General features: G+C 41.1%; 1 protein-coding gene across 1 annotated transcript in view; it reads right to left on the bottom strand.

Annotated features, from left to right (window-relative positions):
- The window catches only part of MIPEP (mitochondrial intermediate peptidase), an 80,985-nt gene extending 68,313 nt beyond the window's left edge, over nt 1-12,672 (bottom strand). Inside the window, exons 1-6 of the mRNA XM_055802355.1 lie at nt 12,444-12,672; nt 9,541-9,714; nt 7,511-7,599; nt 5,282-5,368; nt 4,299-4,362; nt 2,877-3,059 (exon numbers count right to left, since the gene is read on the bottom strand). Of these exons, the coding sequence (XP_055658330.1) occupies nt 2,877-3,059; nt 4,299-4,362; nt 5,282-5,368; nt 7,511-7,599; nt 9,541-9,714; nt 12,444-12,617 (771 nt within the window). The 5' untranslated portion in view covers nt 12,618-12,672. The remainder of the gene's footprint in view (nt 1-2,876; nt 3,060-4,298; nt 4,363-5,281; nt 5,369-7,510; nt 7,600-9,540; nt 9,715-12,443) is intronic.
- Nucleotides 12,673-12,801: the final 129 nt, after the last annotated feature.

Below are 12,801 nucleotides of genomic sequence, written 5' to 3'. Positions count from 1 at the left end.
CACCAAGACACCTGGGTACTGGAGCATATGACACAGAATGGAGGCTGAAAGAGCTGGGTTTGTTCAGCCTAAGGAAGAAAAAGCTCAAAGAAGATCTTAATCTTTATCTAATTAGCAGTAGGGTGCAGAGAACATGCAGCCAGACTGTTCTTGGAGGTGCACAGCAAGAGGAGGAGATGAAATTGACACAGGCTGGAAGATGAAAAATTCCAATTTGATGGGGGGTGGGGGGGGGGTGGGGAAGGGAAGAAATAGTGAGGGTGGTCAAACAGGCTGCCCAGAGAATTAATGGAATCTCCATCCTTAGAAAGTGTTCAAAACTCAACCAGACACATCACTGAGAAACCTGACCTACATGATCCTGCTCTGAACAGGATCAGACTCAAACTGACAATCTCCAGAGGTCCCCTCCAACCTAAATTACATGACTTCCAGAGAGCCTCTCCAAAGATCTGACTCTGAGAACTGCATTCCTTAATTGATTTATTACTCGTAGCTTCAGTAGCAATTCTACAGATCACACTATTTTCAGGACAAGAGTTTACAGATGATATGCAACCACTATTATTCCTTTATTTACATCCCATTTCATTCATTTTTAATATCTTACAGAAAATAAACATTACTGCTTGGGTTCTACCAGTAAGCTTTTCTCTTTTTCATGACAAGACTTCAAAGTCACCTTGATTAAAACACAACATGTGAGTGTTGCAATACATTCCGGATCCTGGACTCATATCTAAAAGACTAAGGAACTACTGTCACATTTCAAAGAGTCTAAATTCTTTTTCAGCATCATTAGCATTAACTAAAATAAGATTATTCAGGATAATTCAGGTTGGATGGGACCTCAGGAGATCTCTAATCCGGCCTCCTGCACAAAGCAGGGTCAGCTATGAGGTAAGAACAGGTTTAGCAAAGCTTTTTCCAGTCAGGTCCTGAAACCCTGCACAGATGAGAGAGACAGCATGACCTCTCTGTTTCACTGCTTGGGTATCATCATCAGGAAAAACTTCTCCAATTGGCATTTCTCAGTTCAGCTTGTGCCTGTTGCCACTTGTTCTCCTGTCATGCAAGAGCCTGGCTCTATCTTCTCCATGATATCCTTGTAGGTACTGGCAGGCTGCTGTCAGGGTCCTCCCGAAGCCACTTCTGCTACAAGCCCAAATCCCTCAGTCTCTCCTCACACTGCAAGCACTCCAGTTCCTGGCCATCTTGGTGGCCTCTGCTTAAGTCACTGCCAAAGAGTGATGAGTAAAGGGCTATAATCTCTTCCCTCAGTCTCTGGCTCTGACCCTGTTCATGCGGTCCAGGATGCTGTTGGCTGCCTTAGCTGCCAGGGTCACTGCTGGTTCATGCTCAGCTTGCTGCCTACCAGCCCACTGGGCCTCTTCTCCAGATCGGACCCAACCTGCCAGTCCCAGCCTATACTATTGCCAGGAATTCTTTTCCAGGTGCAAGACTCTGCATTTGTTCTTCCTGAGTCATATAAGGTTCTCATTGGACCATTACTTCAGCTTCTGGGCCACTTCAAGTGTCAGCCCTGCCCTTCAGCGTACTGATTCTTCCTCCCAATTTGAATCACCTATAAACTGGCAGGCGAGTGCTCTGTCACTTCCTCTACGTCATTAATACAGATGTTAAACAGGAGAGGTCACAGCGCAGACCCCTGCAACACTTATTTCATTATCAGCCTTCCAGTAAAGTCCAACACTTCAATCACTACTCTGAGTCTGATGGTGAAATGAAGTGGTTTACCTGTCTGGTTGTCTACCAATCCAGACAGCAATTTCCTAACTTAGACTGCTGCATAACCTTCCCAGAGATCAAAGAGAAGCTAAGTTGCCTGTAGTTCCCAAATTTGGGGCGGTTTGGCCTTTCTGAAGAAAACATATTATTTCCACCAGTCATTTGGGTTCTTCCCCGATCTTCACTGCCTACCAAAGACAGTGATTTCAAGGACGATAACCAGTTCTCTCTGGACCCTTGGATGCAGCCTATTTGGTTCCAAGGACTTGTACAGGTTGAGTTCTCTCAAGCAATCCCAAACTGGATCCTCATCTACTGCTGGTTGTTCTTCTCTTTGAACCCTTTCACTAAGCACAGTGGGCTGGGAGAACTCATTGGTGAACACTGAGGCAAAGAAAGTGATCAGCATCTCACCCTCTCCTGTATCTGCTGCCATTAAGTCACCCACCTTATTCAGCACTGAGCCCACCTTTTCCTTGTCCAGCTTTTTAGTACTAATGCACCAGCAGCTGGCCTTCTTGTTGCCTTTGATATCCCTTGCAAGTCTCAACTGGAGTTCAGCTTTGGCCTTCCTGACATCATCCCTACATGGACAAGCAGTATTTCTAAATTCCTCTGTTGTATCTTGTACCTGCTTCCACCTCATGTCTGCTACCTTTTGGCGATGAAGCTTTGTCACAGGTTCCCTGCTTGCCAAGCCTGGTTCCTGATATATCTGCTTGGCTTTCTAAGGATCAGCATGTGCTGATACTCAGTATCCCTAGTATCCTTGCGTGCTTGGAGGACGCTACGTTTAAAGAACTGCCAGCTTTTCTTGAGCTCCTTTACCCTTCAGAGCTGCATTGCATGGGATCCCACTTTCCAGTTTACTGAATAAGCTAAAGAGCACTTGCCTAAAATTCAGGGCCTGTACTCTGCCCCTCTTCTTCCTCAATCCATTCACGATCTTCACCTCATTTCATAGCTGCTACAGCCAAGGCTACCACTGATTATTATGTTCTAAAACAGTTCTTGTTAGTCATCACATCATAATCACTAGCCATATGCATGTGCCTCAATAACAAGTAAAATAACTGATGCACATTTCTGTTACAGAGTATTCCCCAAGTTTGCTTTGGTATACACACCAGATCATCAGGACAATCAGCGTGCAGACCAGCGACTTGCAAGTAATTGCCTTCAGCTGTAAAATTATACCGAATGTGCTCTGGCAAAATATGTTTGTCAATCTTGTTGGGAAGGTGAGCTCCTGTCAGAAATTCATTACATAAATCCAATATTCTGACGTTGAGGTCGACTGCTTTTTTACGCTGTAAGAAAAATAAAGTACAATATACATAATACCTTCAGACATTACACAAGCAGAACTGAAAGTTTATAAAACCTTAAAGGACTTTTCCAGAAATGAAGCAGAAAATACAACATTTAAAATGAGACCTACAGCATCAACAAAATCCTAATGTAGGGCTGAAGTCAACAAGATCAGATGCTCATACAGATCTATAATTTCATACAGGATTGAAATTTGAAAGAAAATGCCTATGTTTTTACGGTAAGGAAACGTACAGTAAAGTACTTTTATAGCTGCTTGGAAAGCATTTATAAAAACTGTACCTACCATAATTGCTATGTAAAACACAAAGGAGAAAAAAAGAAGCAGGGGAGGAAAACATGCAAAAATAAGGGGCAAGTGAAATTGTAACTGAAAGGGGATGAAGCACCGTAGAACCAATAGTCAAATCAGAAATAAAATCCAGAGTCCAAGCTTCAGAGTTGTTTTTTGTACAAAGTAATTGTAAAAATATATTCTAGAGCATTTTCCAGGTCACAAACCACCATCACAATCATGATCTTCAGAGTAACTTTATCACACAAACCTGGCAAGAGAGTCTTTGTACAGATCTTTCTGGAAGAGATGACTCCAAGTATTAATTTTATACATAAACATGAGCTATGAACACACATCCAACAGAGCACCCATACCAGAAAGCATGGTGAAAGTTGATGGTTTTGGAAAATCCATCACTAACTACTGCAAAAGCATGTAAAAGCTCCAAGAGAAGTAATCAGACTGTGCCCCGACACACAAATTTGAACAAGATTTACAACTTCTGGTTATGCGAGCACCAAAGGATAGCCTTGACACACACCTGATCCTTTCTAAAACACTCTAAATTAACCTGTCATCGCAGTGCATGGGATGCTGCCTTCCCCACCATGTAAACAGGTTGTTCAGACAGCTAAGTAGCTTTTTAAATATCGGATGCAAACACCAATCAAAGAGAGCAGGATCCCAGGTCTTGTTTATAACTCTTCAGAACACACAAAGGAATGATGAGAGCCAAACTGCGAAGAACTGCCAACTAATAACATTCAAAAACACACTTTAGAAGGTATTTGAAATAGGCAAAATTACTTAGTTCTGAGAAGACAAAATTCTACAGAGGACAAACTGGCCCAGAATCAAATTATTCACGTCCCACGTGTTTCATTATCTGGTGTTTGACAATCAGGCAAATGTCTGTTCATACATTATAGCCAAAAATTACCTTTTCTCCATCCAAATGAATGCCACTGATCTCAAAATCAAACATAAAAAGTTCTGCCACTCGCCTAAAAATACAGTAAAACCCTGTTAAAACAGCCTCATTTGATAGTAAGCATAATTTCTTAACAGATCTTGCCCTTAGTAGTTATTTAGGTTTCTTGTCTTTTACAGAGAATAACAACACAGTTACACAAGTATTGTTGTTATGGACACAGTCTTCCTATGTTTCAGGCCCCTAACAGCTTACTCGGTGAAACTGGATTTTTCCTTTACTGTTATTTTATTCATCTGCATTGAAAACATCCTTCAACAGAATTCTACTACATTAGAAGTTTAACCAGTTTATGCACATTACCATTTTAATTTGACACTTCATTTATTCTAACAGATCAGAAAAAGACCTCTTCAAATCTAACATCCTTGACTGTGGGGAAAGAAGGAAGTAACTTACTCAAATATTTAGCTTGTCTAACCATGTCAGTGAAGAAATAATTTAAAACTATAACTGAATAAGCAGATAATAAAACATTTTACAGCAATCATAAAGTAAGCTTTAAATAAATATACTGATCATCTGATTTTCAAAGATATAAATAGATTACTATAAACTGAAATCACGTTCTTTAGTCTTCTCTACTTTTATTGCTAAAAACACTGACATATACACCACAGTACAGCACATAGTTTTAATCAAAATGGTGTTATTGAAGAAAATCTTTAAGTTCTCACTTTTCTGGTTTTGCAGATCTCAGTTACTCTGCTTCAATATATACTGTTCTCTACAGTCACAAAGACATCCTCCAAGACCACACAGCTACAAACTTCCCAAGTCTTGTGCAGGTAATTTAGTAGTGACTAATAAATTAGTAACAGAGATGTGGTATGTTTTCCAGTTTTATTAATTAAACAAAACACAAAATATAAGCACAATAAGGAATGATATATATTATCTAAAAAACTAAATTTATAAGCATTAATAAGTACCTGGTTTCTGGATCTAGGGAACTCATAATAATTTCATCACCTAGCAGACGTCTCAAACTCTGACACAGTTCAACATCTGTATTTAATCTGGAAAGATACAGAGTAAATGAATCACACACTAAGAACAAACACTAATATTTCAGTCTCTTGGTATTACTCATTTAAAGGCAGAGCTTAATATTTACTGAAACAACATTAAAAACAAAGGTCTGCATTTTCAAAATGCTTTCTGGTTCAGAACCACACTTAAAAACTACAAAATTTCTATACAAAGGATGTGTGGACAAACTGGCATGGAAACAGGTCTTGTGCATCCAGCAGGAAAATCCTCTGGATAGCATTTTGTGACAAACACAAGCAACTCTAAGACTGACAACTTATTTCATATGCACAAAGATAAAGATGATGAGAGCATAAATGTGAGAGAACTGTTTTCTAACCCTCATTTTGAAAGGACTCCATTAAAGGAAAATCTGCATTTAAGTTTGCCATCAGATAAACGTGCTGCTGGCTGCCACTGAAGTAGACTAAGAGCTTATTAGCCCCAGAACATTTCCAGATGCTCATCACGGTCCCTGTGCTAGACAACACTAGAGTCCATCAGATTTGCCAGCATGTTAACTATAAGCATGCATGACAACCTGAATTACTAGGTGTGAATCAGTGGGGAATGAAACACACACATAAAAATCAGCACAGCTGCAGCAGGCAGCAGCCCCCAGCCTGTCAGGCTTGGGCACTAACTTCTTAAATCGGCTGAGGCACAGCAAGCCTCTGCAGCCCCACTTGCAAAATGAACTTAATAATTACCAATACCCAGTTCAGAGACAGAAGAACACACTGCGTTATGCCTGTACTTCCAAAAAGGCTCTGTACAGACGGTGCTAAATGAGAAGCCCAGCACCCTGTCAAAAAGTGGCTAAAAGCAGATACCTATTGTTAGCAGTTCCTGAGGGGTACTATTTGTCCATGACAATGAACATGCAACAATAGCTATCTTGAGCATTTACAATAGTTTATGAACCTCTTAGGTTCATTTGTGAATACTTTCTTCTTTCATCTGAAGTGGTATTCAGATATTAAAGTCATATTGTTGTACATGGTGTGCTCAATCTAAGCCTTGAAAAGTCCAGTTTCAGTTGAAAGGTTTCCCAAACATGGTGGCAAGACCAAAGACACAGTTTCTGATGAATTTAGTCTTAGAATTCTCTTTTCAGCCAGCCGCGTTAGTCACAATGCTTACTAAACAAACCAATTCACTGCTGCCCTCAGAGTAAAAAAGGCTTCGTTGCCTCTGCAGCTTACTGCAGGACACCAGGTCAACTAGTCACTGCCTCCACTGTTATTTAGGAATCCTGAGGAAAGCAGCAGAATCTGGGTCAACTCCGCGGCCCTTCCCGGTAAAGCTCTCACTTCAGGTGGCTACCCCTGAATGCCACAGGAAGGGAAGACACTGAAAGGACACTGTATTTGGAGATTAAAGATCACCCCTTTCCAGCTTCTCAGGAGCAAGAGAAGCAAATCAACTCACTGTAGTCAAGGACCATAGAAGTAACTGTCAGGATTTAGGTGTTGAGATATTTAATGAGGGAGGGGCTGGGGAATGGGACTCAAAGAGCCAAACTTCAGAAACAGAAGTCTTTAAGAACATGTTGTATGAAATGTGTTTTTAAATAAAGCACAAACATGCCAGACCAGGCACATATCACAGCCCTAGACAGACACATGCTCAAACACTCATTTTAACAGGAGACTGTCCTTTCCTCTTTCACATATCCCACTCACTGGCTGGAATTCAAGGGGTCAGCAAACCAGAAGAGAAAATGTTGTGAAATATAACAGCTTAAATCTTAAAAACAAATCAGCATTTTGTACACATGCTTTACAGCAGTTGGGTTACCTGTCACAAGTCCCAGAACAAGGTAGTTTCAGTCTCTTTGGGTTTCAGTGACACTGAGTCACCTGACAACTTAAAAACTTCAGAACATAAATGGAAACTAAAACAGAAACACCTTTCATGAGATACAGATATTTAAGGATTTAGCGTTGTTACAGTAACAGCAAGACTGACACTTTGTTCTCATGTGTAAATCCTTCCTACATAATTTTGTGTCAATTGCTGTTTTCATAGACCATCATACAGTAATTTTTAAAGATGCCTATGGAAATAGAAAAAAAAAACAACCAACCAACCAACAATAAAAAAAACCAAACCAAAAAACCCCATACTTCTCTACCACGGTACCAATGCTCCTGCAAGCTTCTTCAGCCGCCTCTCTGAATGCAAAGTCAGGATGGGCAATTTTCACAAAATCTGCCTGACAGAAAACAGTGAGGCAAAAAAAAAAATAAAATAAAAGAAATCTGTAATTATAAAAAAAGTTGCACTCAAGTAATTACATTTACATTAACATTTATTTCTACAGTTCTATGCAACCTGTTTGCAGAATTTACATATTTTTCCCTGAAAAATAAAGCCTATGGAAAAATGGTGCTGACAACTATTAAACCAGACAGTGAATGTGTCTTTCCAATAAATATCTTTAAATCCATACACTACTTAAAAACTTTTTTAGTATGGTGTGTATCTTAGAGGCCTTACACTCCAATGTACTTAAATATTATGAAAGATTTTTAAAACTAAAACTCACAGTTAAGGAAAAAGCACACCACCAAATATGCATAGAGGGCTTGCTTTTAAACCCTTTTCACTTTTCAGTACAGACCATCACGTTATGCTTTGACATCATTATCTACTAGGAAGAAATACGTTGTTTAAAGAGAAAAGAGAAAACCCAGAAGTTATTTTGGATTCAGAACAGGGTTTTTATTTGAGTTACTGATTTTTAGTAAGTCTCCAAATACTCAAAGGAGTTTGGAAGACTAGAAGGATGCTAAAAGGGGACTGGAGATCTAGGTGTTTCCATGACTGTCAACATGAATTCAGGGAGCTTCTGGCATTGAAATGATACAGAATTAAACATTAGGAATACACTGAAGACATTCAGCCTGATTTTACAGAAAGTACATGAAATAAGCTTGACTTTAACAGTATGATTGCAGTTTGAAAAGGCAACTTTACAAATGTAACACATGATTTTTACTTCTTAGAATCCCTTTTTAAAACCCTGTATAATATTGACAGAACGGTACTGAATGGCAGATCTCAAAATTCCTGCCAACAGATAACAATCACCAAACCACATCTAGACAGAGCTCTGCAAGCTCTGCATCTTTTAACATACAGACTTGAAAGTATTACACAGAAGGTAATTTTAATTCAGCAGACTGATTCAGAACTATGGCCATTGAATTCTGATGAGTGTTTTCATTAGATAATGCTTAAGAGGAATTAGGCATAGCCTATATAAAATATAACAGACAAAAGGAGAATGTGTGACTTGACAGAGCACACAAGTACTTTCAGAAGGAAAAAGTGCCTGGCACATAAGATACCTTGAATCTAGAAAGGAATAAGGAACAAGATTTGAGAACTGAGAACACAGAGAGAAATTCAAATGTGAAAAAAGTCAAAAAAATCGATGACTTATTAAGAACTGATTTCAGTATGAAGGTTGGGTCTGCTTCCTTCAAACAAAGAATGATGATTTGATAAAAGATACGCTTTGGGCAAACAAGTTTCCAGAGAGCAATACAAAGTGCTCCATTACACTTAGCATTTTGTTATACAGAACATGAGACCAGGTACTCAAATTCTGTGGACTACAGAAACTGCAATGTAGGAAATACCTGCATTTTTTCTTGTGTTAATAAAAGGTGACACTGTTTATTTCCATCTGCTACTTTTAACCTGTAAGTTCTTTAAGGACCTTCACCTATCAACTTTTAAACTTTCCTAAGTTAAAAGCATGTGTATTGCAACCCCAGCTTCAACTTTGACAGCAATCACAGGTTCTCCATAACGTAAATGACACTGGAAAGATGATGTATTAATATTAAGGCAGAAATATAATTCTGATTTCACCACTATTTTTTTTGTTGTGACCTTAATTTTAAGATAGATGTAAAAATAGTATAAACTGGACAGTCTGACAGGATTTGTAGTTACTTATCAGTCAGTAAATCCCCTGTAATTAAATTGCAATCAATTTAATTTTCTGTCTTAACACAAAATTTCAGAGTTGATCTGCTATTTACTGCAGTGCAAAAAATCAAAGTGGAACAACACGGTGCAAGCTTATTAGGTCCGTCAGTTCAAAAAAATTTGCTTCAAGTAATAATACAAAAAAGTAATTTACCAAGTCTGCCACTCTGCACAAGCTATCTGAAAGCTGATCAAAGATCTTTACAGTCTCTGGTCCAGGTGGTGTGGAACATGCCTTCTGGACTAGCTGTTCCGACTCTTGCAATGCTTTGTCCTGTGCTTCTTTAAATCCTTCTGGACAGCTCAGTTCTGGAACACCAAACAGACCCTGAAGGGCAGAACACAATGAAAACACATCACTATTACCCTCCTCGATTTCTGCCTCTCTGTTTCAGGACGAAATCATCACCACAGAATTTTACCAAAATGACCCTAGCTGGCACATTGCACCATTTCACTGAAACATTCCCACATGAGTGTTTTTGTAGAGATAATAGACACCGTATCAGCCACAGACACTGGTATCCCATGAAACCATCTTCACTTCCCAGAGCAAAACCCCACTGACGTTCTTTCAGCCAGGCTTGTTCTTAGCAAACCTTAAGAGTTCGACATCAAATCCTCACAAACTCTCCTACCCTGTAACCTCCTATACCATCCTTTCCTCAAAGCATTTTTTATCTCACTTCCAAAGCATGGGCACCAGAAAAATCATAGGAAGTCTAATTACGTTTTGAAATGAAGGAAAATCATCCCTCTGAAGCAAAAGAGACTAATCAAGGAATGTGAGGACTAAGCAGGAGTGTCAAAACAGTGAATGAGTTGGCCAGCAACCCTAGATATCAACAAATTGCAGGCAACAGGACAGTTGTCTCAGGCTCATTATATGAGTCCCAAATACTGGAAGCAGATCTCAAAGGAATTATCAGCAACAACTCAAAAATTTTACAGAAAGAACAGTTTTATACCTGAAGCTCTTACCAAACCTGGCCCTGTCCAACAAGGCAGGGCAAACACACTGACTTGGGCAGCACAGACACAGGCAGCAGTCACATCCTGCATTTGCTGGAAGAAAGTTAAAGAGGTCCTACCAATTTTGGTCAGCCAAAATGGCTAACACTACCTGCTAGAGAAGTTCCATGATACAGACCCACAACAGTAAAAAAAATTCATTTAAGATTAAACAGCATCTCTGCAAGCAATGCAGCCCCTTTGTAACTGCCTAACTGTAACATGAGCATCTCTTTACCTCCTAACTACAACACATAACAGTGCAAAGTACATGATTTCACACAACAACCATCCCTTCCCAAATTTAACTTCAGCATCTAAAAATCACAATCTTGATTTGAAAATCTGCAGGGCAGTCACTTTACAATGCACCTTCTGCAAACTTTGTATTATAGCAGGCAGTTGCAGGTTTGCATACAGCTTACAATTATTTATCCAAATGAAATTAAAAGCTTCCAATTGACAGCTTGTCTGTAAAAGTATATATTCTGAAGCAAAAGTAACACCGGAAGTAAGCATTTGGGACATTCTGAGTTGCTTTTTTTCCTATTTTCTTTTTGTTGCTCTTGCTAAAACTGCTTTTCTTTTCCTAATGCTCTTTCTATAAGCTGGCCACTCTTAAGACAGCAACCCTTTGCTCAGAATTCCCATTTATTATTTGGAAACAGGAACTGCACTGAAATAGATACTTTTATATATATACATGTGTACACACACACAAACTTAAATATACATGTACCACACCACCCTTCAATAATGCTTGCTGTATAAAAGACTCAAAATTGCCCCTTCACTCAGATCCTCGGCCAGCTGATGCAGTGTCCTGCAATGTCCCAGAGAGCTCCTGGCCTTCCTGCTGCCCTGCATCACCCATTCATCTTCCCAAGTGAGCTCCTCCTGCACATGTAGTCCTTGATGAACAGGAAGCATCTCCTCTTAAGAGATAAATTAGCCATGGAGCAACTCTTCCATATGACACCAAGTTTGACACAAAAAAATTTAAAATCACAAAGAAAGGAAGCCTGGTCCAGGTCTCTGTGCTCTTCAACAGTGAGGCTGCATGGCTGCAGCATCACTGTCTTTGCTTTGCCTCAACATTTACACTCTAGCTCTAAAAACTTGGCTCTTTGCAAGCCTGAAATATGCATGTCTGCTCCCAAAGAACTCTACATCCTCTCTGTGGGCCAAGCAAATCCAGAACTCATTCCCTAGACCAGGTAAATGCACAAAATGTAATTGGATTATTTCCTGGAGCAAGACTTACACTAGTGTGCTTGTAGAGGAAGAAGACCCAGAGGAAGTTTCCCAAACAAGTGCTAGATGATAAATAGAGGTCAGATTTGTCCTCAATCCTTTAGTCCCAGCATTTGACAGCTTCACCAGCCTGGGCACCATGGTAGGGACAGGTGAGTCAGCAGACTAACACCCGGATTTTACAGATGTAAGCATTCTGCACGCGCTGTGCCACTGGAGGTACACATCTTATGCTGTCCAGGAACTCAATGAGAGTCCCAGGATTCCCATTAACAAACGTATCCGATTCACCCTAAAAAGAATTAAGGCAAAAGGCCTGAGTGTCACCAACCCAGCAAACAAACGCTTTTCTGCCACAAGCAACCGAATGGTGTCCAGGCGAGAGGATGCCAGCAGTCCAACCAGTTCTGTGGCACCGACAGGTGCAAAAAGCCACAATCAGGTTGGAGCTGGGAATGGAAAGGATACTGCATACATATACACCAAATATATATATATATATATATATATATATATATGGTCTCTGTTGACGCTCAAAGCAAATGGTTCAACAAACAAGGCCGTGATTTTCAAACTCCCAGTGTGCCCAGAAGACAGAATGTTTTCGGTTCATTAGAACCAAACCAAAGCCTTATGAAGATGTAACCGCCTAACCCTCTGGTAACTGCCTGGCTGTCCCCACCAACACCATTTAAAAGTTTCAAAATAAAAAATTACACGCAAGTGAAGCAAAGCGCAAGGCGGCCTAGGCCGCTGCTGCCCGCCTCAGGCCCTTCCCCGCCCGCCGCTCACCGTCTTCCCTCCCACCGCGCCGCCGCGCAGCGGCTGCCCTTGCTGCTTCGCATCGAAGGCGGCGCCCACCGGGGACCAGCTGGTGCTGACGGCCCGGCAGCCCGGCCCCGCCGCCAGGCCCCGCAGCGCCCGGCCCAGCGCCGCCGGCAGCGCCCGCCGGCAGCCGGCCAGCATGGCGGAACGGGTCGCGGCAACAGGCCCCGGCGCACACGGCTGGGCGGCGACCTCCCCACGCCCGGGCCGAGCGGGGAGGAGAGCGGGAGGAGGAGGAGGGGGGGGAAGGGGAAGAGCTGCAGCGCCGGCCGTCACAGCGCGGAGGGAGGCGGGGCTCCCTGCCGCCCGCCCGGCTCCCGCGCCG

This window comes from Falco peregrinus, chromosome 4 (genome assembly GCF_023634155.1).
Source record: "Falco peregrinus isolate bFalPer1 chromosome 4, bFalPer1.pri, whole genome shotgun sequence".
NCBI lineage: Eukaryota > Metazoa > Chordata > Aves > Falconiformes > Falconidae > Falco > Falco peregrinus.
The sequence above is the reverse complement of the archived record's forward strand: the minus strand, read 5'-3'. Positions and strand labels throughout refer to the sequence as shown.